This window comes from Phoca vitulina, unplaced genomic scaffold (genome assembly GCF_004348235.1).
Source record: "Phoca vitulina isolate PV1807 unplaced genomic scaffold, GSC_HSeal_1.0 scaffold3, whole genome shotgun sequence".
Taxonomy (NCBI): domain Eukaryota; kingdom Metazoa; phylum Chordata; class Mammalia; order Carnivora; family Phocidae; genus Phoca; species Phoca vitulina.
Genome location: NW_022589706.1, coordinates 1,680,227 through 1,708,058, shown reverse-complemented (window position 1 = coordinate 1,708,058; position 27,832 = coordinate 1,680,227). Strand labels below are relative to the sequence as shown.

The 27,832-nt window shown below is 58.8% G+C and overlaps 2 protein-coding genes across 4 annotated transcripts in view; one reads left to right on the top strand and one right to left on the bottom strand.

The window, feature by feature from the left end:
• The window catches only part of NSG1 (neuronal vesicle trafficking associated 1), a 28,675-nt gene extending 6,984 nt beyond the window's left edge, over positions 1-21,691 (top strand). The window contains exons 4-5 of the mRNA XM_032399791.1: positions 13,953-14,063; positions 20,244-21,691. Coding sequence (XP_032255682.1) covers positions 13,953-14,063; positions 20,244-20,447 — 315 coding nt within the window. The 3' untranslated portion in view covers positions 20,448-21,691. The remainder of the gene's footprint in view (positions 1-13,952; positions 14,064-20,243) is intronic.
• A 245-nt stretch (positions 21,692-21,936) lies between these two features.
• Positions 21,937-27,832, bottom strand: part of STX18 (syntaxin 18) — a 116,764-nt gene continuing 110,868 nt past the window's right edge. For all 3 annotated transcript variants that reach the window (XM_032399777.1, XM_032399780.1, XM_032399783.1), the window contains 4 exons: positions 26,756-26,814; positions 25,293-25,362; positions 23,671-23,751; positions 21,937-22,873 (listed from right to left, as the gene is read on the bottom strand). In XM_032399777.1, coding sequence (XP_032255668.1) covers positions 22,778-22,873; positions 23,671-23,751; positions 25,293-25,362; positions 26,756-26,814 — 306 coding nt within the window. In that variant the 3' untranslated portion in view covers positions 21,937-22,777. The remainder of the gene's footprint in view (positions 22,874-23,670; positions 23,752-25,292; positions 25,363-26,755; positions 26,815-27,832) is intronic.

The window sequence follows — 27,832 nt, the reverse complement described above, 5'->3', positions numbered from 1 at the left end:
GTTTACACGGGCAGCTCTGCACTCCAGGCAGCCCATGTTGCTGCTTTTTCCATTTTTTTTTAGAGATTTTATTTATTTATCTTAGAGAGGGGGTGGGACGGAAAGAGAGAATTCCAAGCAGATTCTGCCCTGAGCATGGAGCCTGACCGGGGAGCTCGATCTCACAACCTGAGCCAAAATCAGGAGTCACCCGCTCAACCGACTGAGCCCCCCAGTGGCCCCTGGACTATTGTGCATCTAGGAATCCTTTGCCTTTGTTGATTTGAAGCCCCTCCTGGTAACCTCTGCCCGGGGCCCTCCATCTGTCCCCTGAGCCACACAGAACACAAGTCACCCTCCTTCCCAGCAGCCGTGTACTTGAGTCTTCTCCGGGGGAAGTAAGCCTCATTTTGGTCTCTTCCTTCATGTCACAGCATCCGGGCTCCCCCTGTGAGGGGCCCAGGCTTCTCTTCAGGTGTGACCAGGCGTCCTGGTGAGGTCCAGTGGGGCGGCCTCTCTGCCAGCCAGGATAAGAGCCTGTCCTCTCTGGGGCCGTCCAGACACCCCCAGCTCGATGAGTCACTGGGTGACTAGCCGTGCTGCTGACCTGGAGTACGTGGTGACTTGGGGAGACTTCCAGGGTCTGCCTGGGGGACCCTCGCTTGTCGAAGAAGGCAGCTCCCAATAGAGCGCTCTCTCTAGGCCACGGGTGGGTGTAAGCCCTTTCCAGGTGTTAACTCAGCAGTTCCCACCTGGACAGGCAGACGACCCCCAAGGTCACAGTCAGTGGCAGAGCGAGACCTGAACCAGGTGGCCTGGGCCACTTGACTGGGAGGCCAGTGGGCCAGACTCACACAGCTGAACGCCCCGCGTTCGGTGGGCACGTCAGGCTTTTGTGCCGACACCCTTCTGAGCAGGGAAGGAGATGTACCCGGTTCCCCATGCACCTGCCGCGGGGTCTGTGCGTGAGAGGCGGCCCCAGAGCACCGTTCCTCTAAGTGTGGGACCGCTAGCACTGAAATCACCAGAAGTTTGATTTTTAACAGAGGGACCCAAGACCCTGGGAACGCGCACTGTGATGAGCTCTCCAGGTGATACACTGAGTTTGGGGCCCTTTGTGGATGGAGGTGCATCCTAGCGCAGGGGCAGGGCAGGCTCAGGAGAGCTGATGCCTTTGGAAATGCCAAGGGCGTTCACCCTTCTGGAATGTTCTCCCAGCCTTTTATTGCCCAATTATGTGTCTGACATCTTTGAATGGAACACCCAATAGGGCATGTTTGTCCTGTGCGGCGGCAGCCGGCTGAGGGCTGGAGAGCGAACCTGTGACAGGAGGCGGGGGGTGGAGGGAAGATCTGCCTCCCCCGGGGCCGCACTGGGGGCTCCGTCACAGCTTTGGTCTGGCCAGAACCTCTTCCGGGCAGCTTCCGTGTGGCGCCCAGGCCGGCCGTTCCTCAGCCCTTCTCATTTCCGTGCGTGAACTGCAGGGATGAAACCGTGTCTTTCTGGCTGTTGAATCAACAAGTAAATAACGCGTCCCCCTTTGTCTCTAATTTGTGCACTTCAGGAGCAAGGAGCTGGTTGCTTTGCATCTCCTCTTTATATACCTTTGGATGGCATCCTTGAGACGAGATGTCTTTTTGGATGTTACTTTATGGTTATCGCTCGGGGATGAATCTCTTGGCTCCGAGGTTGCTAGGCTGGTTGCTAGGTAACCGCTGATGGGGAGAGGGTTTTGTAAGACTCCGCCACACTGGGATTGCTGGATGAATCACCCAGCAGCGGCCAGAAGCCGAGGCTTCCGAAGAGGTTAGTGTCAACGAGGAAAAAGTGCTCGTTTAATTAATTGGAGGTGGATTTATGCTGAGAATCAACACAGGCTGAGATGTTTCTCAAACTAAGTAAACCTAAACATTCTTCCAGTGGCACGGTCCCGCTCCCCTCCCCCAGGGCAGAGTGGAGTGTCGGGGTGCGGCTGGGGCTGCTGCTAAGGGTGCCCTCCCGTCGCAGAAGCTGGAGGGGCCATAATTAGGCAGATTAAAGGAAGGTTCCATCAGGTTCTGCTTTGTGGCTGCCCTGATGGAGAGCTGTTGAAGTGTCTGAGATCCACACACCTTCTCTCTGTGAATTATAAGGGTTCGGGTGAGCAAACCGCACGCCCTCCGCCTGGTGCCACGGTGCCCTCAGGGCTCTGGGAGGGTCTGAGCGCCTTTCGTGGTCTGCACAGAGCTGGGAGGACGTCCTGGAAGGAGAGTTTGTCTGAATGGCCCCCGGTGTTGGCAGTTGGGGCTGCCGCGGGGGTGTCCCTTAGCATCCTGTCACAAACGATTCTGTGGGCGGTTTGTATCTTTTTCTCACATCCTTAATGACCTTGAGCTTCCTGTGCACCCGTCTGTTTTCCACACTCTCCAGTAATCCCCCGGTGTGTTTCAAGATGCACTTGTTAAATATTTATGAACGGCAACACCATTTCCTTGGCATTCGGCAGCGGGGGAGGTCTTCGTGCATGGCACTGGGGACCCGAGGATGGCCTGCGGACACCCCCGTAGCCGTCCACTCACCACCCTGCCGGCCTCGGTCGCCAGGTTCTGCGGTCGCAGAGCCCACGGTTTTCTGGCCCAGCTGTAGAGTGGGGCCTCATCCAGAATCCAGTAATAAGTGGGTTGAGTCATCTTGGGAGAAGGGGTGTCTGTGTGTTCACTTTTTTGTGGGTTATCTAAAATATTTAGTGTTGCACATGCTTGAAGATGTCAGGATTCATCCTGTTTCTCCAAGTTTTTTTTTTTTTTTTTCCACTGCATTACTCAGCAGAAAACACATTTCCTTTCCCCTCCCCCTGGGGGGGGGGAGGGCAGAGGGAGCGGAGGAGGAATGAGGAGGACTAACCTAGCCATCGACCCAGTGCGCGCTCAGGCTCTGAGCCGCACGAGTGTTAGTCCTTTCCGTGTTGGTAACAGTCCTGAAGGTTGATCTTGCTGGCTCGACTTTGGAGGTGCGGAATTAAGGTTAGAGAGGTTAAGGAGCGGACTCCGGGTCAGCCAGCTAACCAGGGGTGGAAGTAGGATTCAGACCCACATCCTCCTGACACCCCAAAGCCCACCGAGCTCTGTCTTCCACACCAGCCGTTGCACAGGCCCCGTGGGACAGCTCTTCCCTGCTTCAGACGTCTCGCCAGGCAGTGACCCGCCCGCCCAGAGGCCCCCGGCAGGAGGGGAAGCCCCAGGCCAGGAGGAGCAGAAGACCACAAGCAGACTCAAATGCTGCTCGAGCCCCTTGTCTGTAAAGTGGGGGTGTTGTCAGCTCCCCCTGGGCACGGAGAGAATTAGCGTGTGGACCAGGGCCTCGTAAGCTGAGTGGCTGTGTACTTCGTGGCCCGGACTGGGACACTCTGGAGAGGGACAGTGGACACTGCGCATTTGGGATGCGAAGGCAGTCACCACCAGCCAGGACTGTCCTAATAAGCGTCTAGGAGAAATGGTCCCCTCCTTATAAACTCCTTATATAGTTCCCCCCCCCCCCGCCCCGCACTGTCCCCCCAGGCCCATATTCTATTTGCCATCCATTCCTGGCTGTTCTTTCCAGAAAACATCCCTCTTGCCCCCGGGGCAGGACTGCTGGGGCTCGGACTCCCCGTCTCGCCAGGACCCCTGCCCCCCCCACCTGTGCTTCCCGTTCCTCACCTGTCTCGTCTCTCTCCCTCGCCCAGTTTTCCTTAGTGTGGTAAAATATACATCACATACAGTTCAGCATTTTGAAGTGTTCAACTCAGTGACATGTAGTCCCTCTGCGGTGTCGTCCAACCCTCACCACTGTCGAGTTCCAGACCATTTCATCCCCCCAAGAAGAGACTCCTTACCCATCAGCGGTCACCCCGTTTCCTCCTCCCGCCAACCCCCAGCGCTGCCCACCCCGCCAACACCGGTCATTCTCGGCCTCTAACTATAGGCAGCCTAGTGGGGGCGCGGCGGTGTCTCATCGTGGTTTTGATTTGCGTTGCCCTGGTGCCTGATGACGTGGGTGATCTGTCCCTGTGCCCCGTTGGCCATCTGTGTGTCTTTGGAGAGATGTCTCTTCCAGTCCTTTCCCACCTTTAATCGGGTTGTTTTTGTGTTGTTCAGTTGGACTCTGGATACGACGTCCTTGTCACATACATCGTTTGCAGATCCTGGCTGCCGGTCGGTGGGCTGCCTTTTCAGTTTTCTGCTCGTGTTCTTTGCACACAATTTTTAAATTTTGAAGTACAATTTATTTTTCTCCTTCATTTCTTGGGTGTTTGATGGCAGATCTAAGACACTGCTGCCACGTCCAAGGTCACGAAGATTTGCCTCTTTTGTTCTAAGAGTTTTATGGCTTAGGTTTTATATTTAGTCTTTATTCCATTTTGAGTTAATTTTCATATCTGGTGTGAGGTAAGTGTCGAGCTGCTTCTGCGTGTAGATAGCCGGTTGTCCCAGCACCATCTGTTGGAGAGACTTCTTGCCCCATTGAATGGTCTGGGCGACTTGATGAAAAACAAAAAACAGTCGATCATGGACACTGGGGGTTGTATTTCTGGATTCTGTCCTATTCCACTTACATGGTGATTCTTACGCCAGTACCACACCGTTTTAATTATCGTAGCTTTGCACTAACTTTTGAAATTGGGAACGATGAATCCTTTGACCTATTTTTTGTTTCCAAGATGCCTTTGGCTCTTCGGGATCCCTTGCAATTCCATTTCTGCAAAAGAAGGCTGTTGGGATTCTGCTAGGGATTGCACTGAGTCTGCAGATCACCCTGGAAGTATTCTCATCTTCACAATATGAAGTCTTGCACTCTGTGAACACAGGATGTCTTGCCATTTATTTGGGTCTCTTCTCATCTCCCCTAGCAACGTTTTCTAGTTCGTGGCGTTCGAGGCCCTTCCCTCTTTGCTGGAGGCCGTGAGCTCCAGCAGCACCAGCTCTACCCGACACCGTGGCCCGTGCGGCTCACACGGGGTCTTGTGTCAGGCTGCAGCCGGTGCCAGGATCTCGGGACGTGCGTATTCTCCTCCTTCCTTTGAAATCCCAGTGTTTCTGAGGTCTTGGTGTTTGATGTGTTAATAAATAAGCATATATATGGAAACCCTGCCCTGAGCTCTCCCCTGAGCCTTGCTGCTCTCGCACATTGTGCCTTCCAGGCCACCGGCCCCGGCAGCGGGGTCCGGGCCACCACGCACCACCGTGGAGCACAGTGGCCGGGGGACGCACGGAGCGTACAGCCCCTGCGTGGTTCCCAGAGTCTCCTGCTTCAGAGCCCTTCTTGACAGCTTCACAGAAGTGACCCAAGTCTTGGGACTACGCGGAACCTGCCTTCTCTCCCGCGCCCCTCACACACACACGTCGGTCGGTGGCACACATGTCCTCCGGCCGACGGGCAGCGCCTCCGCGGGCTGTCACCCCCGCGGTGACAAGAAATGGGGACTTATCACCAAGGGGCAGCTGCCTCCCGAGTCCTGCAGTGCCCAGGAGCTGCCTGGCTTCCTGCTGCTTGATGGGGCGCACAAGGACCCGTGTCGGCTGGCTCGTGTCACCTCCCACAGGACACGTGATGCTCCAGCCACACTAGCTGGACGCACCATATTCCTCGGGGGACACCCCTCCCGCCCTTGCTGCCCTGACGAGCGGCTCCTCCTTCAAGACCCAGACGCCCCCCCCAAACCCAAGTCCTGGCCAGCGCAGAAGAAGGTCCGCCAGGACCCCACCCAGCCCCACGGAGGAGCTGTGACGAGTTAACACCTTGCAGCAGAGACCAGGCCTGATGCTCTGCGGCCAAGGCGGCCACTGTCTCGTCTGCAGGATGTGCACCGGCCACTGGGGAGTCCACAGAGGGAAGAAGGCAGGGCCCCGGGCCCAGAGGCACTTTTGGCTTTTCTTTGTGGGCCCCTTCCCCCTTAAAAAGAAAAAAAGGCGCAAGAAGAAAGGACGTTATCTTATGACATCCAGACTGGATTCATGATTATTATATAATTATTTCCGGTTTTTCAACAAAATTAAAAACCATTTTCGTGGGTCGCTGAGAGCATCACAGGCCCCAGCACTGGGCCTCGTGTGCCCAGTAGAGGCAGGGGCCCTGCGTCCAAGGAAGTGCCCTTCTCCAGCCCAGGGCCCCCCCACCCCCCGCCTCTGTCCCTGGCCTCTGGGCCCACCGCCGCCCCCGGAACCACAGGTGGGGGCAGGCCCTGGCTGTCACCCCAGGCTCTCCAGGCCTCCAGGAGCCCGCGGAGGGCAGAGCAGGCCTGGGTCCCGCCTCCTTCCTGGGCGCGATCGTTGGCTTCATGAAAGCCAGACAGACTGGCACCCCTGCAAACTGAATTTATGTTCCATTTGCTGCGGGGACGCTCTGGGTTGGCTCCAGGTACCCGAGGGCGGCTCGGTGTAAGTGCTCACAGAGAGGATGGAGCTGGGCGGCCTGCCAGCTGGATCCATTCCCTCCTCCCCTGCCTCCCTCCCTCCCTCAGGGGGCACTGGGGAAATGGGCTCCAGAGGAGGCAGACTAGCTCCGTGGGGCGTCCGTAACCAAGTACCGCCAACTGGGTGGCTCAGAACGACACACATTCATGCTGTTACAGTTCTGGGGCTTCCGAAGCCTTGAATCAGTGTCACTGGGCGACGTCTAGGTTTTGGCAGGTGCTCCTCTGAGGGCTCCAGGGGAGGATCCGTGTCCTGGCCCTTCTGAGCTTCCAGAGCCACGGTCCCCACATTCCTTGGCTCGTGGCCCCTTCCTCCACCTGCAGCCCAGCGTCCTCCAGTCTCCACTCTGTCTCCTCTGCCTCCCTCCTGGCAGGACCCCTGGGATTTCACTTGGGCCCACCTGGATAATCCAGGAGACCTTCCCCATCTCTAGACCTGGATTTAATCCATCTGCAGAGTCGCTTTTTGCGTATGAGGCGACGTGCACAGGTTCCCGGGGTTAGGACCCGGATGTCTTTAGGGGACACCGCTCAGCCGACCCAGCTCGCTTGCCTTGCGCTGGTCACCCGCGCTGGCTGAGCCTCAGTGTCCCTGAGGGTAAAATGCAGTCAGGAGGATCGCCTTCGGGTGCTGTCACGAGGAGTACGTGAGCTTTACTGAAGCTGCCTGCCACAGGACAGACCAGGCTGGAAGCCTCTGGAGCTACTCTTAGGAGGGCATTTTGGCATAAGTGGGCCAAGGCTGGGGCGGGAGCTCAGTAGCCCCCAGGCTCCAGGAATTCTGTGCCGAAGGGGATCCTCTGTTTACCCCACGGTCCTCAGCTCCCGTTGTGTACAGAAAGCGTCTGCAAAGTTGTAAGTAATCCTGGGGCCAGCATTCTGCTGCCGGGGCTCTGGGTGGGGTCCCCTTGTTGGGGTCCTCGGGGGCTCCTGTGATTCTCACACACAGCCGGGCTGGAGCCTGTGCGTTCAGGCTGGGTCACTGCTCGTGGCTGTTCTTGCGGGCGCCCCTGGGCTCTTAGCGCCAACTGGGTGTCTTGTTGGCACGACTTGAAGGTGCTGTCTTTTCAGGGACTGGGCCTCCATCACCTCTAAAGGAAGGTGCTGAACACGGGGGTCTCCGAGCATCCTCAGGCTCCAGGGCTGACACTGCGGGAATGGGCTTCCCACCGTGTAGCGAGGGCTCACTCTGCGCCCCTGGGTGCCCAGCATGGGTCTCCTGGGCTCCCCGCTGTAACCTCGGGTGCTGGGCTGGCATGCCCCTTTCCCGGCAGACAGGGACCCAGAAGTCAGGGGCGGATGCTTATTCCAGAGCTGCTGTGTGTGGGGGCCGAGTAGGCCTGGGAAACCAGGGCTCTTGACACGTGTTGGGCAGTGAGTGGCCAGTTTGTCCTTCCAGTCAGAGTATTTTGGAATTGGCTGAAAAATGGGGCCGCTGGTGGTGGGGGCTCTCCAGGATTTTTCTAGTCAGGCCGTGTCGACGTTAGAGAAAGCCTGAAGAATGCTCCTGAGAAAGAGGTATGTTTGGTTAGGTAATTTCACACTTTTTTTTCTGGAATATTCTTAGTTGTCTCATGGGAGAGGGGGAGGTTTGTGAAACTCTCCAAGTTGGGACACACTTCGATTTCACTTGAAACACTGGGAAACAGTCCGTGCATGCACTATTGGTGTTGGGAGAGGCTAGGGTGTTCCAGAGCCTTCCTGGAGGCAGCGGGCCTGGCCAGGGCGTTGAAGGGTGAGGAGGAGAGAAGGTGGTGCAGTCTGGCATGCTGGGGAAGGACAGGGATGATAGCAGACAGAGAACACCCGTGGGGGAGGCAAACCAGCGTGAGCCCCCCCTAACAGGGCTCTGGCTTTTGGGGCTGCATGAGTTCGCTCGGGGTCGTCGTAACCCAGTGCACCACTGGGGCCTTCAGCAGAAACGGACGGTCTCGCGGTTCCGGAGGTCAGAAGCCCCGTCCGGGTGTGGGTGGGCAGGGCTGTGCTCCCTCTAAACCTGCAGGGCAGTCCTTCCTTGCCTCTCCCTAGTTTCTGGTGGCAGCTGGTGACCCTGGCATTCCTTGGCTCAGCCCTCCATCTCCACGAGGTTCTCGCTGTGTGTGGGTCTCTGTGTCCGAATTTCCCCTTTTTATAAGGACCCAGTCGCATTGGATTAGGGCCCACCCTGATGACCTCAACTTAATCACATCTGCAAAGACCCTATTTCCAAATAAGGTCACATTCAAAGGGACCAAGGTGCAAGGCTTCCATATTTTGGGGGTGGGGAGAAACAATTTAACCCATAACGGGCCTGGCACGTGAGGCTGGCATCTCTTCAAACCCTTGATCCCTGGTCATTCTCCTGCTGAACGTGTATGAGCACGAGGCTTTTCTCCTTCTCCAGAGATGACACCGGCAGGTGATCTGCTTAGGCACACAGCTGGCAGGTGGCAGAGCTGGGATCCAATTGGGGATCTTTCTGGAAAGGCCCATGGCGCTCTCCTCAGGCCATGATAACCACAGGGGTGCACTCTGCCACACGGTGAATAGGAAACCCACATTTCTCTTCCTACCACGGGGCACTTCCCGGGTCTATGCAGACTCTGGGCCCAGGGGAGGCTCAGGGTTTGCAGAGGTGTGGGGGGGGGGGGCGGAATGGGGACAGCCTGCAGGGGAAGGTTTTGCCACACGAGGCACTCCCTCCTGACTGTCTGTGGATGTCTTTCTTTGCCCCTCTCCCTTGACTATTGCAGGAACTGTTACGGTCTTTTTTCTTGGTCCTGTGAGCTCCTCGGTCATCGGGCCCGGGGAATCCCGGATGAAAGGCCCAGGCCAGGTTCCAGGAGGAGGGCCCCAGAGAAAGTGGTTCCTGGCAGCCCCGCCGAGAGATGGAGCTTATTTTTAAACCTAAACAGATGGGGCGCTGGGAACCAAACACAGGCGTGGCTTCCAAATTCAAGGGACAGGTTTAAGAATGCCCTAGGGTGTGAGATTGTGTGTGCGTGCGTGTGTGTTTTAGTTGAGGATCGTTTGACATACACCGTTATGGTAATTTCAACTGTGTAACACAAACACTCACTATAAAAATTGGATTTTTTTTTGCTATTGAGTTGTAGCAGTTCCTTATGTATTTTGGACCTTAACCCCCCTTATCAGATACATATGACTTGTAAATATTTTCTCCCACTCGGGAGGCTGGGTTTTCCATTTCGTTGATGGTTTCCTTTGCTGTCCCACTTTTAGTTTGATGTCCTCCTTGTCTGTTTTTGCATGTGTTGCCTTTGTTCTTGGTGTCAGATTTAAAAAGTCATCGCCAAGACCGATGTCAAGGACTTTAACTCTGTTTTCTTCTAGGGTTATTTTATAGTTTCAGGTCCTATGTTTAAGTCTTTAATTGCTTTTGAGTTAGATTTTGTATATAGTGTAAGAAGGTGGTCCAATTTTCCCAGTACCAGTTACTGAAGAGACTGTCCTTTCCCCATTGCATATTCTTGGCTCCTTTGTCATAAATTAATGGACAGTGTATGTGTAGGTTCGTGTCTGGGTCTGTATTCTAATTTTATGTCAGTACCATACTGTTTTGATTGCTTTTGTTTTGTAATATCGTTTGAAATCAGGGAACACGATACCTCCAGATTTGTTCTTCTTTCTCAAGATTGCTTTGGCTATTTGGGGTCTTTTGTGGTTCCATACAAATTTGAGGATTGTTTTATTTCTGTGGGAAATGCCATTGGAATTTCGATAGGGATTGCATTCTATCTGTAGATTGCTTTGGGCAGAATGGACATTTAAACAATATTAATTCTTTCAAACCATGAGCACAGAATATCTTTCCATTATTTGTGTCATCTTCAAGTTTTCTTATCAGTGTCTTAGAGTTTTCAGTGTACAGTTCTTTCATCTCCTTGGTTAAACCTGCTCATAGATATTCTTTTAGATGCAATTACAGATGGGATTGGTTTTTTTTTAAAAGATTTTATTTAAGAGAGAGCATAGAGTAAGAGAGCATGAGCAGGGGGAGTGGGAGAGGGAGAAGCAGGCTTCCCGCGGAGCAGGGAGCCTGACACGGGGCTCGAGCCCAGGACCCTGGGATCATGACCTGAGCCGAAGGCAGACACTTAACCGACTGAGCCACCCAGGCGCCCCTTATGGGACTGTTTTCTTACTTTCTCTTTTTGATGGTTTGCTATTATGTATAGAAACACTGCATATTTTTGTGTATTGATTTTGTGTCCTACAACTTTATCGAATTTGTTGATTGGGTCTGAGAGTTATTTGGTGGAATCTTTAGGGTTTTCTATGTGTAATATCATGTCATCCCGCAAATAGTGACAGTTTTACTTCTTCCTTTCCAACGTGGATGCCTTTTCTTTTTCTTAATGCTCTGGCTTGGACTTCAGTATATGGTGAATAGAAGTGGCGTGAGTGGGCATCCTTGTCTTGTTCCCGATCTGAAGAGGGAAAGCTTTCAGCTTTTCACCATTACAATGTTAGCTGTGGGCTTGTCCTAGATGGCCTTTATTACGTTGAAGCATGTTCCCTCTATACCCACTGTGTTGAGAGTTATCATAAATGGATGTTGAATTTTGTCAGATGCTTTTCTGGCATCTCTTGAAGATGATCACGTGTTTTATCCTTCATTTTATTCATGTGACGTATCACATTGATTTGCGGCTGTTGAACCATCCTTGCATCCCTGGAATGAATCCCATTTGTTTATGGTGTATGATCCTTTTAATGTATTATTGAATTCAGCTTGCTAATATTTCCCTGAGCAGATAATAGTCTAACAGGGCTTCTTAACCTACTGCGTGGCACGGGCCTCTTTTTGGCATGTTTTCAAATGCCTAAAATAAAGTACAAAGGGTTATGAGGCATGTGGGCTGGCTCAGTCCGTTAAACGTCCTACTCTTGGTCTCAGCTCAGGTCTTCATCTCAGGATCGTGAGTTCAGGCCCGTGTTGGTGGAGCCTACTTGAAAAAAAAGTACAAACGGTTCTGAAGGAAACCAGTTACATTAAAAACAGTTCTTCCCACAGAGCACCCTGGGTGAGGCAGCCTCGCTGCTCTGGACGGTGCAGAGCCCCTGAAGCTTGCTGCCCCCAGGGGCCGCGAGTGGGTAGCTGGGTCCTCAGCAGGCAGATTTGGGGCGAGTCTGGGGAGGCGGCTGGGGTAGGACAGGGCGGTGGGCGTGAGGGAGGCTGCGTGGCCTGGGTGGGAGCGCAGCTCTGCATCTGCTAGCCGTGTGACCCGAGTGAGGGCGGGAGCCATGGGGGGTGACAGCTGCGGAAACAAGGGCAAATGCCTCCTTCCCGGTGTGCACCGTGCCCGGGCGCTGTCGTCAGTCGGGCTGCCGGTCGTCGGCCCTGCCCTGGCCCTGGGAGCTGGGTCCTCCTGTGGCCACTGGCAGGCAGGGGCCTGGCCCAGAGGAGCTGAGCCACTTGCGCAGAGCTGCCCATCCCAGGTGTCGGCCCCAGCGAGGCTGCCGCTCGCGTTGGAAAGCGCAAGGGTCCCAGCTGCTGCGTCTGTGGCCATGTGGCCACGTGGCCCTGGGGCTGCCACCCCCTCGCCTGTCCTGCACACTTGACCTCCTTCAGCTCCGTGCTCAGCCGCCCCTGCCGTCCCCCCGGGATGTCTGGGGTCTGTGGTGGTGGTCTTGCCGTAGCCGCCACCAGAACCCCGGGGTGCCTTTCCTGTGGGCACTTTGGGCCCCAAAGTATCGGTGACTTTATCCAGTGTCCGTGTGCCGGGCATGGGCTCCGTCTGCAATATAGACCGTCCAGGCAGACTGCGGTTTCTCTGGCCCCAGAGAGGGTGACGGCCTTGAGGGTCCGGGTGAGGGTGTCCCCAGGTCACAGGAAGGGAAAAGGGGGGTGGAGGACAGAGATGGTGAGGGGGACTGATGGGACTTAGGGACGGGGAGGAAGGGCCTCATGGGGGGTGACGCAGAGGCTTCTTGCGTGCCTGGGGCCTCAGGAACAGGTGTCGCCCCGACCCAGCGAGCGTGAGCTGGGGAGAGGTGGGCGTGCGAGAGGAGGGAGCGTGTGGGTGCTCATGGGCCCCAGGGAGTGAGGGCCGCCCGGAGTGGGCCAGAAAGGGACAGTGCTCCAGGTGGGGCCGGCCCCAGCCCAGCAGGCCGCGCGCTTCGCTTCCCAGGGGCCCAGCGCTGGCCCCCAGCCGGGGCTCCCCACCGTCCCCCACAGGCCTGGGGAGGACCCTGCAGACTGGTGATGAAGAGCCTGGGAAACGGAGTCCCTGGCATTCTCTGTGGGCGTCTGCCCAGTTCCTGCCGCCCTCGTACCCCCCACAGCACCTGCGAGGTGGGGAAGTGTCGTCTTGTGTCACGGGCGCGGGGGCCGGGGGCCAGAGAGGCATGCGTGAGGTGGGGGGAGGGGGACGCATGGGGTGGGCGTCTGTCCGTCTGTCCCCCTGGGGAGCATTCCTCACACCCGTATTGTCGTGGGGCCCAGCGCCGCCCTGGTCTTCCACAGGTGGAGGGCCTGTACGGTAACGGAGGCCGCGCGGGATCGGGGGACGCGCGCCCAGGGGTCCCGAGGCCAGGCCAGGGCTCGGGGCACTGTCGCTGGGGGCTCGCCCCCAGCCTCTTCTGCAGCCCCAGGAAGTGGCGGAGTTCCGCCCGGGCTTGGCAGGGGAGGAGCTGGGGGGGCGCCCGGGAGGGCCGGGGCGGGGGGAGTCGCTGACCTCGATGGAGCCCCTGCCCCGTGCCGGCACCCAGGGCCCCGCGGCCTCTGAATCCCCCCCTTCAGGAGCCTGAAAGCTGTGTCTGCTCACGGGCTGGGGAGCGGTCTGTCAGCAGGAAGACTCACACTCCCCCCACCTGGGCTGCCCAGCCTTTGCACGGCCGTTTAGCCTCCGGCCGTGCCCTGCCCCTGCCGGGGGCGGGGGGGCTCCCAGCAGCCAAGCGAGCACCGTCGTGTCCCCCGCGCTCCGCAGCCCCCGGCCGTGCAGGATCTCCCAGCCCCGTGCCCGCTGTCCTGTCCCGCCCCCGCCCGCGCGTCTCCTGAGCATATGCTATGTGCCGCCCGCTCGGCGTACAGCAGTGACCGTGGGGACTGCCCTCTGGCGAGGGGACACAACTGAGCACGCAGGAGACTTGAGGGCAGAGGTGACAGGGGCCCCGGAGATTCAGGCCTTCCCGCTTCGCCGCTCCCGGCCCAGCGGCAGGGCTGGTGCCCCGGGAGCAGGAGACATGTGGAACGGCTGACGAGCAGGTGGCTGGTGCGTCACCGCGGTCATTGGCAGCAGGCGGAAAGGCAGCCCACAGGCCGGCTCCACTGTGTGTCCCAGTGTCCGTGATGCTCGATCGTGCCTGTACCCCCAGCTCCCCACACAGGGCCATTTACGACAAAGAGAGCTTGTGGACGCGGTGAGAAGGTTGTCCCGCTGGCCGCTCGTCCCCGAAGCCTCCCGGGGCTCCGCTGGGGCTCCGACCACAGACGGGCTCTGCGTCCGCCGCTGCGCGTCCACCTGGCTGGCTGGCTGCCCCCCGCGCCCCCGCACGCCGGCCTTCGCAGCCCCCCTGACGGGCCCAACTCTGCCCACAGGTGTCCGTGCTGGTCCTCTTCGCCCTGGCCTTCCTCACCTGTGTCGTCTTCCTGGTCGTCTACAAGGTGTACAAGTATGACCGTGCCTGCCCCGATGGGTTCGTCCTCAAGGTAAGGCGCCCAGCAGGGGCCCAGGGCTCTGGCCAGGCCCCCCGCCCCCCGGGGGACCCGTGCGGGAGGGAGCAGGGAAGGGAGGCAGGGGGAGAAGGCCAGGCGGCCCAGTCGCAGGGCGGCTCCTGGGAACTGACCTAACCCGGGGGAGCAGAGACCCGGAGGGAGGAAGTGCTCGCGCGAGGGGGGCTGGGGCGGGGCTGGGCACACGCCCCCCACGGCTGCCCCCTCGGCTGGGCTCTCCGCGCGCGTGCAGATGCGTGCTTTGCTCTGACGCCTCCACGTTCCAGACGGCCTGCAAGTGGCACCCAAGCAGACCCGGGGAACAAGAGGACTAAGTGAAGACCAAAAAAGGACGAGGCGATGAGGGGGAAGAGGTGAAGCACGAGGAAGTAAAACGGACTCGCCGTGGACCGGCTCCCATTTCCCCCGCACTCGGCATCTGGGCCCCACCTTCGGTTCCGAACTCCCCGCAGCCAGGGTGAAGAGGGAAAAGGATCATTGGCAGGATCTGGTGTTGCCGAAATTAAAGCAGGAGAAGCCCACGCCGAGCGCACACGCGGACGGGCTTGGCTTGTCAGCTGCCACCCGGTGACTTTGCTTTGGGGTTTGGTGACGCGAGGGACACAGGACCCTCGCACGAGTTAGCAGGCAGAGTTCAGGGTGCCTTCCAGCCCTCCCGCGGCGCGGCGGGTACGTGCGTGGGCCTGCCGTGTGGCCGCGGCGCTCGCTGTTCCTCCGGCCAGGACCCGTCGGCTGAAGAGCCCCGCCTTCGGGACGCTCCCCGCTATTCTCAAAAGAAACGTGAAGTCAGTCGTACGCTGAGTTAGGTTATAAGCACTGGAAAGCAGGAGAGCAAGGCAGGTTCTAGAAGGACGGTCATGTTTGAGCAACGCTCATAGGAGGCCAGTGAGGGAGCTGTGCGGGGACCTGGGGGACACCCCTTGTCTTCATGAACCCGTCCACCCCCCCGACGGGCTGGGAGAGGTTATGGTCTGCTTGGAAGCTCAGGAGGCACCATGGTTTAAAGGAGGCCAACCCAGAGGGCCTGGGGGCTTCGAGGAGGGGAGGGCTGCCCTTGACCAAGCAAGCGCATTCGCTGACGCTGGAGGCCGGCAGGGCCAACCCAGGCTCGGGGAGCAGCAGCGCCGCGGGTGACCGCAGGGTGGGGCAGGTCTGGTCAGCCTGGAGGACTGGGGACAGTTGGACGTGAGCCAGACTCTGCAGACGTCACGGGCCAGGCAACGGCCCCCAGGGGAGGGGAAGTGATGGGACGGCCACTCGGTGGCCCCGGGAGGCTGGAGGTTTGGTGCGATGGCCCAGGAGGCTGCTATAGGGAGCCTGGGGAGAGACAAGGGTCTGGCCTGCTCAGGGTGCTGGAGACGGAGAGAGGACACCCACATGACTGGGGGGGATGCAGGGGAGGAAGATGCAGGGGAGGACCTGGTCCAGAGCCCGGTGACGCAGAGGGGCTGATGTCATGGAGAGGAAGCAAAGCAGACGCAGGAGCGGTGCCCTGATGGGAACCCGGTGTGCAGAGGACAGCTTCCTGGGGACTGGACAGACTGCTCACAAACCGCTGGGGCCAGCAGCTCCATCAGGAGGACCCAGGGTTTGCTTCCGGGCTCATTCTCTGGGCCGGGGCAAGCTGCCTGCGTGGAGGAGGGGGCCAGGCTAAAACTACCCGGCCTGCAAGGCCAATTCTGCTAGAAAACCTGGTCTGGGCAGGTGGAGTCTGAGAGAGGAAGCCCTTGCAGGGCAGAGGGCAGCTCTCTGTGTTCAGAAGGCTCACGGCTGAGCCTGGGGCCCAGCCAGCCTTGGGAATTTGGAGTCCAGTGACCTTCTGTAGCTACGTCTCTTGGGACTTCGGCATTTTCCACTGGCCTTTCCATCTAATTGGGGGCAGGTGGCCTCCCTGGAAACCATGGCTGGGAGGACTGGGGAGCTCCCAGTCGGTGCCTAAAAGCCCTTGGCTAAAGCTGGAGGTGGGGGGAAGGTGTGGTGCGTGCCCAAGCCCCCTCCCTCCCTCCTTTGTGCACATCTGTGCTTGTGCAGGTCACACGCAGACCCCGACAGCTTAGAGGCTTTTACACTAGGATTTGTGAATGCTCCCAAAAGCCTTCTGGGTAGATACTGTCAGATCCCCATTTTACCCGTGGGAAGAGGCAGTAGAGACGCGACCGTCATTGTGTCCAAGGTCACGCCCTGCGGTATGACCGAGCATTTAGCACGTATGTATGAAGTGCCGCTGTGCTGTCCCCGGCTGGGTGCTGGGCTCCCAGCGCCGGACAGGAGTCAAGGCCCTACCCTTGGGGCCTGTGTTCTAGTGGAGGAGACAAGTGGCAGGCGGACAGGCAGATGCCCAGATGGTGTGGACACTGCTGAGTGCCAGGCAGAGAAGAAACCAGGGTGACTGTGAGAGCCTGGGGTCACCTCTTCCGGGTCATTTGGGGGCGCAAACTGAATGAGGAGTCAGTTTAGCCAGCGGGTGGTCTGGGCATGCATGGACTGAGGACCCAGACTAGGCTGGGGTCCTGCTGACCCCCAGAGCCAGAGAGGGGCCCCGTGGGAAGGGCGGATGGGCCCAGGTGCCACAGAGGTCCTGGCGTGAGCCTGAGGGCAGGCGTGCGCCCATGCCTGTGCCGTGGGTGAGGGGGGGCACGGGCCGCCCCGACCGGGAGTGTCACCGGGGGATTTAGGAGGGCAGGCATGGACTAGGGAGGATGCGACGTTTCTGCCTTTGTCCCGAAACCATGCAGTAATTATAGGAGTCTTATGGAAAGGTTTTAAATGTAATGGGAAATTGCCCAAAGCCCACGTTTTTTGACATTTGGGTATTCCTCGTAGACTGTCAGCAGACACACGCCTTCTCCCCGGGGATCTCATGTGCGAGGCACACTCACTAGCGCTGGCCGCGGGCCAGGGGCTGCTGGGAACCCGCCTGCCTGGGTTACCTCCCCGGGCCCCAAGGGAGCGAGGGGCGGAGAGGTCTGGTGGCCTCCCCACACTGGCCCGCAGGGGGCGCGGGGCTGTGATTTCTGGCCTGAGAGCGGCGGGGTCAGACCTCCCTGGGAGCCCCGGCCCCACGCTCCCCCCGGAACTGGGGTTCTCGCCCCCCACCAGCCCACCGCGGCGCCGCCCCGGCGCGTTCCTCCCCAGCCCGTGTGTGGGCAGCGGCAGAACCGTCCGTCCCCCCCGGCCCGGCCCGCAGAGGGCAGGGGGAGGTCCTCCGTCGGGTCTGGAGGCCCCGTCGTGGCCTGGCGTCTCGCGCTGCCCAGCGCCTTGCAGGACCCCGTGCAGGGGCGGAGGAGGGCAGGACGGAGCAGAGGGCAGGTGGCCGCGCCGGCGGGGTGGGGGGTGGCTGGCTTGCTGGACGGGGGCTGCAGCTTCCCGCCGCCCAGACGTGGCGGGGTTCGAGCTGCTGATGAGACGCGGGTGTCCCCTGGGTGCTGCCCCTGCGGCTTCTGATCTTTCCTGTGCGCTGTGTGAGCGTGGACACGCCGTGGCTTCTTACCTGCCTGTTGTGCTTGGCAGCCCTGGGGCCTGGCACGGGGCTGGCACGACGGCTTCTGGACGTGCTGGGCAGCCCACCCGTGGGAGAGCCGCTCCCCGGCCGCGCCTGGTCACTTCACGCTGACACTCCCGCGGCCGGTGTCCTGGGAGAACCCTCCGGGGGGGGACCTCCATCGTGAGGCCTCCACGTCAGAGCGCACGGGAGCTTTTCCGTGACTGGGGTGTCATGCCTGTGTCTCGCCACACATCACGTGCTCAGCCCTGTGGACCTGCGCGCTGGGGAGGCCTCCGGGTTCAGAGGACAACAGCCTGTTGCCCGAGAGGATGTCGCGTAGGCCGTGGCGCTCACCTGGCCTGGGTCACAGCAGCCCTGCCGGGCAGGCCTTGCAGCCCCCCCCCCCCAGACAGCCCCCCCCCGCCCCGGGCACTGCCGGAGGAGCACCGCGGCCCCAGCCTGCGAGGGTGCTGGACGCTGAGCTGGTCGCGCGCGCCGGGAACTGAGAGCTGCGCTGGGCCCACTCGCTGGCTGGATGCGAGCCTGTCGGCGCCCTGGGAAAACACTGGTTCGGCCCCAGGGGCCCCGGGGCGGGGCTTACTGCCTCTGCTTCTCACTGTCCCGTGTTTGAGTGGGTCATCTGTTGGTGGCTTCGCACCGTGACACTGGGGGGGGGTTCTGGGCGCTCCCACCGGGAGGCCCAGACTGGAGAGTTACCTCCCCTCCCTGGGTCTCCCTGGCCCCGTCTATAAAAGCAGACTGCTGGAAGCTTCCTCACAGCGAGAGAATGTGCGGGGAAAGCACTTGGCAAACTGTCAGGGACGAAGAGAAGGTCAGGAGGAGAACGGCAGTGTGGGAGGCAAAACCCCAGTCCCGTTTTCTTCTGCCAGGGAAGTGGCAGGTGGGCCTAGAATCTACAGGAAGACCTCAAGGAGCAGCCCCCCTGACCCGCCTTTGGCTTTCAGAGATGGAGCAAAAAAAGCTGGGCCTGGGCGGGGCGAGGCTCCCGGAGGTTCCTGGCCGCATCCCGGGCTGGCCCTGAGGTCTCCCAGCGCCCACGTCCACGGCGCAGCAGCTTTGGCCGGCCATCCTAGCGGTGGCCCGAGGTGCCCAGAGATGCGGTCCTCAGAGGTCCCGTCACGTTGTCCACATGGTGCCTGCCCCGGGCAGGTAAGTGGACACCCTGAGCGGCTGGGTTTCTTGCTAAGCCCCGGGAGTTGGTCAGAGTGCCCTGGGCGGCGCTCGGGCTACAGGTCCCGGCTGTGCGCGTACCAGCAGGGTGACCACAGCCGAGGCAGACGGCACTCAGTGTGCCGAGCCTCAGGATCATCTGGGCTGTTGAAGCATACAGATTCTCCCGCACGGATGTGCCGAGTCAGACCCCTCGGGGTGGGCGGAGAATCTGGGCTGTGACCCTCTTCCTGGTGACCGTGGAGGTGGCCGAGGCCAGGCACCGGTCTTAGCTGCGGTCTCCCTTTGCTGTCTGATGGTGAGGCCGGCTTTGGTTGCTCAGACACAGGAAGCGGGGCTTCCACGCGATGGAAGGGCGACCTCTGTCCTGTTAAAGGCTCCAGCGGGAAGGCGGCGGGGCTCTGTGAGGTCACCCTGGAGCCCCGATTCTGTCTTCTGCTGCCCTGCCAGCCCCCAGGGTACCACCCTTCCCTGCGCAGTCAGCCAGCCGGGGAAGGGCCGCGGGAGAGAGCGGACAGACCTCCACTCCTGTCCCACCGGCCAGAAGTTAGCCCCACGGCCTCGCCCGGCTGCCGGGAGCGCTGGGCGCCAGGTGCCCACCTAGCCCTGGGGGCTGGCTGGGGGAGCCAATCACAGCCGCGCCCACCTCCCCTGTGGGCTTGCTGAGCCCCGCAGCTATTGTGTGGGCTGGCCATGTCAGCTGTGGGGGAGCAGTGGCTTAGGTTGGCTCCTGAATAAGGAAAGGCAGCCTGGGGTGTAGGGTCTTAACTGTTTGTGGTCCTAGACCTTTTGCGAGCTGATGAGAGCTATGGGCTGGTCTCCCCCGGCCCTCATCTCCCCAGGGTTCTGTGGCCTGTAGGGACAGAGCCTCTTCCTTCGTGGACAGCTGCCTGGGAGAGTGCCCCCCCCAAACATGCTGTCTGGGGTCCTTGGGGACGTCCTGCTGCTCTCTGGGTCACAAGGTCACACTGCTCCCTAATAGGACCTGTAGGCCTTGTGTGGCTGCCTCTCTGACCCAGGCCACCCTTCCCAGTGTGTTCCCCATGCTGCTCACTGTCTGCGAGGCCGGCCTGCCCTGCCCCCGGGCCCCCCCCCCCCCCCCCCCCCCCCGATAAGGCCTACTACAAACCTAGCTCCCAGGAGGCCTTTCTGACTTGGTTTCTGGTAGATGTAAAATGACAACTAGCGTAAGCTCTTCAGTGAAGCAGGAAGGCCACCGTCCTGTTACACACGCGCCCCCCCTGAGCACCGCTGTTAGAGAGGTCGGCCCTGTCATGACGTGAATCGCTGTCGGGTGGTCCCTGGGCTGTGCCCAGGCCAGGACCCGTGCCCGCTTTTGCTCATTTGTGTATTTCTCCTCTCGGCCCCGGGAAGGTGCTCAGTAAACATCTGGAAGGGGGTTACCTGGAGACCCTGGAGACCCACACTGGCATCCCTCCAGCCTCGGTGCACGCGTCTCAGGGGCCTCTTCTGTCTTTCAGAACACCCAGTGCATTCCAGAAGGCTTGGAGAGCTACTACGCGGAGCAAGACTCCAGCGCCCGGGAGAAATTCTACACCGTCATCAACCACTACAACCTGGCCAAGCAGAGCATCACACGCTCGGTCTCACCCTGGATGTCCGTTCTGTCGGAGGAGAAGCTGTCCGAGCAGGAGACCGAAGCCGCCGAGAAGTCGGCCCAGTGAGGTGGGCAGGTTCCTTACGATGTGTCACTTGAAGGTAACAAAGGGACTCGGAGGGACGTTTCATTAAATATAATTCCCGATAATTTAGAGGTCGCTCATTTATGGTGCAACTGCTTGTTTGCTGATGCCGCTTTGCAAATAAACCTTGCTGCCGGCCGCCCGCGGGCCCAGGTGCATCTCAGCCCTGCTTAAAGAGCTCTGACACCACTTTCCGTGATAAGGAGTCTTAATTTAGCTACTTTACTGGGATTTATTGGATGGTATCAAAAAATAAATTTGCACCAGATACGCAAGGGGTTTGGATTCAGATAATGCATTTTGTGGAATTTTTTTACCACCCCCCCCCCCTCGCTGTTTGCAGTCCTTACCCCACAGCCATATTTAGAGGGAGCCCCACTTGGCTAAGAGCAAGCTGTACTTCAGAATTTCTTCCACCCTCCAGTCAGGCGGGAACAGTGCCGTCTCCAGGACGCATGGCATTGAGCGGCGTAGAGAAGGAAGGAATAGGGCACGCGCGCTTTCCCCGTGCTCATCCCTAAGTGTGCGAGTGTCCCGCAGCCAGGCACACCTGGGGGGGCTCTGTTCCACCCCCACACACCGGAGTTGGCATCTTGGTGCAGAGAGCCACCCGTGCTTTGCTCCAGTGCATGCAGCCCGTGTCCCAGCATGTGAGGTGAGGGGCTGTGGAAAGCAAGGTCCCTGGGCCGCGGGCTCCAGGACTCTGTCCCCCTGTAGGTAGTCCGTCTGCTCTGTGATGATGTGAGTAGGAGCGAAACCCCTTTGGTCTTTATGTTCTTTTCTGTTATGAATAAATTCGCACCAACAGCCCTGTTAGCCCCTAAGTTAGTTTTCAAAAACTTATTTGTGTTGGAAAAGTGAAAATGTAATTGCTGGGGAACCAAGACTAATTTTTATTTTGTGAACCAGAACTCCTTTGATGTGAGAAGCAGGCAGGAAAGGCTGGGCGGGGCTGGTGTGGCAACTTGCAAACCCAATGATGACATTTCAATTCACAATCTTTGTAAGAAAATGCTATTTCAACCTAAATCTTGACATTAAAGTATATGTTTACAAAATTGCCAGTTAGATAAGTGTGTAAGACGATTAAATAGAAAAAAGACATATGCAGACCTTTTCTTCCATGTTATTTGAACGTGTTGTTTCCGGTGGACATGTCAAAAGTTTCACTGTTTTTTAGTAGATCAAAAATAAATGACAACTAGTGCAAGATCTGTTGCAAACAAGCCTGGTGGTCACGGCCGACTCCGTTACTGCTTCCCAAACCCGACTTTATTCTCAAGGGGGTTCTGAAACCATGACCGTGGGCTCGGGGAAGGGGAGCGTGCCTGAGCTGCGTGCAGTGAAGGCCGCGAGGACGCACGGCGAGCAGGGCCCGTACATCTGTGAGCGCGGCCAGGCCCGTGGACACGCCCCACTGAGGCAACACACCCCTCTGTGCGTCTAGTAGACATTTTATTGATGAAAATTCACTCGCAGGTAACTTCTGACACTTTCACTGGGCACGCAAGGAACACAGACTCGTACCGCACACGGGGGAGCCATCCGCACGCACACGGGGCTGCGGCCCCGCGAACGCCCACGTGCTTTCTGCACAGACATGGCTCCAGAAGTCTTGGGCTCCCCACTGCAGACAGGCGTTCCTGTTTCCTCGATGGTCAGGCGCACAGTCCAGGAGCCGCAGGCCAGGTTCCCGCTCTGGACAAAAGCTCCTTGGGCCCCAGGGGCCCCTTGCCGAGGGCCCAGAGTCTGTCCCCACACTTCTGCCCCCCCGGCAGGCAGGCGTCCACTGCACATCTCTGCTCGGACCCGCTGACAGGACACGAAGGAGCTCTAGTTGCATTTATTACATGAACAGGGCAAAGGTGCATTCTCTAGAATACGGTGACTATCACAGGGCTCAGGCAGGTAAGATGCCACAGGAAACAAAGAAATGATCACTGTTGTGAAGTTACTAGCCAGCGCTGTTCCCGAAGCCACCAGAAGGGCAAGGCGGGAGCCTCCCTGAGCCCGGCCTCCAGGCAGCCCCTCCACAGGGTCTCCGGAGAACCTGCAGCTGGTAACCACCCCACCCCCACCCACCCACCTGGCGTCAGGATCGCTACACAGGCCCCTTTCCCTTTGTGTTCGTTATTTTCTTTCTCAGCTACCAAATGGGCTTAAAACCACAGGTGTGGGTGTCCCTTCGTGAGAGTGTCCATCTGTCCCAGCCCCCTCCCCCCAAATGGCTCATGATACAATCTGCTCGCAGCCCCACTCCGCTGCCGGAGACCCTCAAGGGCGCGCCGTCCGCCAGGAGCAGCGGGGACAGGCTAGCTGTCGTACCAGTCCAGGAAGAGCAGGGAGAAGGAGCACATCACCAGGAAGAAGAGGACCCACACGCGGAAGCCGGCGTTGTTTTTAATGGCCTGGGGCGGGGGGGGGGGGGGGGGGGGGCGCCGGGGGGGGGGGGGCCGGGGGGGTTTTTGGGTTGGGGGGGGGGGGGGGGGGGGGGGAACAGTAGCTCAGGGATTTGCGTCACCAGGGATTTTTGCTTTCAGAAGCCCTCGAGTGCCCCCCCGTCCGCATGCGCTCTCCCTCCGCTGGGCTGTAGGTGCACTGCTGGGGCCTTTGCTTACCGTAGTCACTCGGCAGGACCACAGAGTGGGTTTAGAACCCATCAGCAAACAGGTATTTCCCTTACCCGCTGGCCCTCACTCAGAGATCCTGCACCTTCTCCCAGGAAACACCCAGAAACGGCCCACGTGTGTCCCAGGGTTAAAGCCACACACACGACCGACCACGGTCCCCCAGCAAGTACAGTGGCAGTGGTGGCCCATCAACCCAGCCCGAGCCCCACGCTCAGAGGACAGAGTCCGCTCAACAGAGTCCACTGTGGTGGCCCCAGTAAACAGGGACCAGGGCCCTGGCCCTCGGGGTGGGGCAGGGGCGCTCAGCAAGCTTCTCCAGCAGCGCCCACCCCTGGACTGAGGGAGCTGGTCCGGCCCTTGCCAACAGTGACCTCATGCGCCTCAAATGGCTCCTCTGGAGGCCCGTGAGTCACAGCTCCTGGTAACGGCGGGGGCCCGGGGTTTGGCGGGGGTGGAAATGGGACTGTCCGGCACCATCAGGTGGGGAGCCCTGGGGGCTGGGCCCCAGCAAGGCGCTCAGACCGCCCGGACTCGGTGCCACACTGGGGAGGCCTGGGGGGCCCGAGAGTTCTCACCTCTCTGATGTCTTCATTACCCTCCTTGATATTCTCGGTTGCCCCGACAACTAACTGGTGAATGCTGTCGATCTCGGCTTCCTGGGGAAGGAGAGTGACAGGTAGACCCAATCTCTGTCTCCTTCCCCAAGCGTACAGACATCAGAAGCCACCAGCTGCCACTTAATGAAGGGCCGGGACTTTACAAATATGAGCCTGTGAGTCCTCATGGTGCCCCGAGGGGTAGGCAGCAGCCCCGTTTTGCAAAAGGGAAACTTAGGGTTCAGAGAAGTTTGGTAACTTGCCCAAAGTCACAGAGCAACCAGGCGGCAGGACCAGGACTAGAACCCAGGGCCTGTGCCCCTTCCACCCCCAGCTGCGACCTGCGGTGCTACGTGCCGGGCAGGAAGGGACGAACACGAGCTGCCAACTACACAGTAACCACCGCAGGCCAGGGCCTTCCCCTCTGGTCTCTATTCTTTCTGACGTCCAGAGACGGAAGCTTCCACACGCGTGTGCTTTAAAACACATGCTAGAGAAGAAAGGGCTAAAATGTACACACATTAGCTCCCACATACTGAGAGGCTGCCCTGAGCCAGGCGTGGGTCTGGTACCTCTAGGCCAGCTCTGAGCGCGAGGCAGGGGACCCCCGCCCCGTGCCGTGGACGGCACCCCGGGTCGGAGCCAGCCCGTCTGACCCTGCCTGGCCTCTGAGCGCTCCTCCCATGCCCAGCTGCCTCTAGAAACAAGGCGTGTGCTCTGACACGGACCGCTGACCTTGCTGTTTTAGGTGTCGGGAGGCTTCTAAGTGAAGAGTTCCTTCAGTGTGCTATTAAAAAGGACAGCCCTTACGAACCTGAACTCGCAAACTGTTAGGCCTCGTGGCTGTGAGGTTTAGGGCAGGTTTTGTGAGTGGGGTATCTTAAGCCAGCTAGCCCAGTTTCATACAACGGAGCCAAATGATTCTGTCTTTGAAACCCTTCCACGGTCTGCGGATGCTCCAAACAAAAGGACAGATTGATCAGGTCTGTAACAGTTTTGCCAGTTACTGGCTGGAGGAATTTTAGCGGGGGAGGCAGGTATAAGTAACATGAAAATCCTCTTACGGGAACAATCCTGTTTGCTGTGTGGACGTGACAGCTGAGGGCACGGACCTGGCATTCGGAGAGGGCCGAGTCTGGGCTCTCGTAAAGGTCGACTGAGAAGCTACCACCCAGCAGGCATTGTGCCAGATGCTTCCTGTGGGTTATCTCTGAGCCTTACAACGGCCCTGCAAGGGTCACTCCATTTTACAGACGGGCAAACTGTAGCTGGGAGGCCACCCTGGTTACCCGAGGGCATCCAGAACGAAGATCTACCTGACTCCTCTCACCATGTGTCCCACTGCACGCTCGGGGTGGGCACTCGGTCCGGCCTGGGCCGGCCAGTGGGTCCAGAGCAGAGAGCTCCCCGCCACGCACAGCGGCTGCACCAGGGGGACGAGAGGCCCTCCCCCGAGGAGCCCTCTGAGTGCCCACTGGCCAAGGCACACGGCTCTGGATGCTCGGCTGCAGAGATCAGGCAACCTCTCAAGAAATACCCGGACTTCATAGTATATTCTTTTAAGCTAAAACTTTAAACGATAATTTTTTTTTCTTTCTTACCTGTTGTAAAACCTTCTCTGTGAATATCTCTTGGAGTCTGGAAATTTCAACCACTCTCCCTTCGATTTGCCTTCATTAAAAAAAAAAAAAAAAAAAAGTCACAGACAACCATTAGTACTTGGTAGTCCTAACGAGAATGCTACACATTTCTAAAGGGACCGTCTAAGTGAGAAATGGAGGGGACACCACCACAGCCTCCAGAGAGGGAGGGGGCACCATGTCGGGCTCAGGAAAGGAGACAGACATTGTACTTCCTGACTCTCCTCTGAAGTCTCTCAGCTCGGGGGCGTGTACACAATTTAGAAACCTGCCCTCCCCTGTAAGCTGGCTCACTGTGCCCCTGCCTTGGAGTCCGCACCCCTGGTTACAAAAGACAGTCTTCTAGAAGGCCTGTACCCAGTCTAGTAACCACAGTAACATGGTGGGGATTCAAAAGAAAACACCAGAATGTGCTGACAACTCAACTTTGTTACTGCTCAGTAGGTTGAAGGAGAGCGTATTTGTCACTCAAACCGACTTCCTGTTGAAAGGAAAAACTCGATTCCATCTGAAAAATATGTCTGGGTTCAGCAACCAAGTGTCTGAGCTTCTCCCTGTTTCAGGGCCAGCAAGGGTGCCCCCAGGGGTGGGCTGGGGGCTGGAGTAGGTCTAGAAATGGGGACGGCTGAGCTCCCAGCCCAGGAGGCCCGCTCTTAAGGGCAGGAGGCGGCCACTCCTCCCAGAGCTTCTAGGTGCGGGAAGGGAGAGTGAGGCGGATGGGGCCAGGGACGATGAGGGCGGAGTCTCAGGGCAAGGACCAGGAGGCCCACAGAAGAAGGGCGAGGGCCACAGAAGAGCACGGGAGCTGTCACAGGGAAACGCCTGCAGGCGGAGTCCCCAGGGCTCTGTGGGTACAGCGCCGGGATGCGTTTTCTTTTGGGATGAGCCCACAATGCAGCGGCAGGGTTTCTGTGCCCTGCAAAATCCCAGGCCTCTCGTTCGGATGGTTCAAACATTCTCGGGGAAACAGGCCCCAAGCGCTTCCCCTAGAGGGCCAGCCAGCGATGGTTCACATGGGTGAACACAGCCACTTGCCTTTGGTGCTGCTGACCCCTTTGCTGGGGGAGCAGAGAGACCCTGGCAGAGCCAAGTGCAGGAGGCTGCCCCGGCCAGCGGTTCTTCACAAGGCCCCCATCTCCCTGGGGAGTCATGAGGTGCAAACAGCCCCCACATGGGGCACTCAGTATCTGGTGCAATTTGCAGTCACTGGGAGCAGCACATGGGGGGGGACCTCCCACGGGCCCACAAGCTGAGGGGAGTCAATAAAGTTGGGCAGCTGCCTTGACCCCCGAATGGCTCAAGGTGTGGGGGGGTGCTTGTGGCCAGGGCCACAAGTGGATGCCGGGGCCCCAAAGTTAGTCAAGTTCCCAGTTTCTGGGAAAGCTATCACATAGGCCATCAGCCCAGAGAAACCACATACACACCTCACTTCATCAAACAGGCTGTTCATTTCACCAATTAGGCGCTGGTTTTCTTGTTCAAACTGCGAGGAAAGAAACACATTAAGGATGATGTCATACTCAAAACAACACAGCCAAAGGCAAGCATCTAGCAAGGCATCTGCACAGAGATCTTTGATCTGCCCGCTAAGGATCGCCACTGAGTCCCTCCTTCCGGCATCAGCATGACAACATCCCTGTGGCTGGACCTGTACCCGCCTGCAAGCCGCCCTGATGCTCGCGAAGGTGAGCCATGGAGGCGCGGGCGGCCTGTCATCCTGCCCCTGCTCCCTTCCGGCTCCCGCGGGCCTGAGCTGCCGGCCTCTGGGCCCGTCCGTTTTAAGTGCAGCAGTGAGGCCCAGCAGCTTAGCTGGGAGCCACGCTTGGCCAGCCCACCGCCACAGGAGCAGGGGTCTGAGATCCAGAGGAGCTGTCCTGCCGGGGCTCAGGCTGGAGACCAGGCTTTGGGACTCGGTCTGGGTGAGATGCCACCCTGACATGGGGGAGCTCGTCAGAGCCCAGGTGACTGTGGAGCAGACACCTGCTCTCCCGGCCCTTCTTGCCGACTTGACTCTGGCCCAACAAAAGGATGGCATGTCTGAAGCTTCGCCATGGTGTGGGGCCAGATGATATCCTCCCCCCGACCTACAGGACCAAGGACCCTTCCTTCGCATGCCCACTCAACCCACAACTCCTCGCCCACGTCCCACAGACCCAGCTCCAAGGCCACCTCCTCCGTGACCTATGTTGGGCCCCTGAGCTTGAAGCTGTTTCTAATTTTTCTAACCTTGGCCTAGCACCTTCCGAACATCTCTTAGGAGATCTTAGGCCCTGTCATAAGCTGTGCATGTCCCAAATGCCCCGTGTGACTACGAGCTGGCTGAGGGTGGGAACCATGTCAAACCCGACTTGGAAAGGGCCGCACGCCCATTCTTCCTTTCACGTCTGTTAAAGCTGCAGCTATGTCCACAGCTACTTCTGGAGACACTGTCCGTGCCAGGCGCTGCGTGGGGAGCAAATGGAAGCAAGCTCTCGCCATCCGGAGGATTCGCCATCCGACTG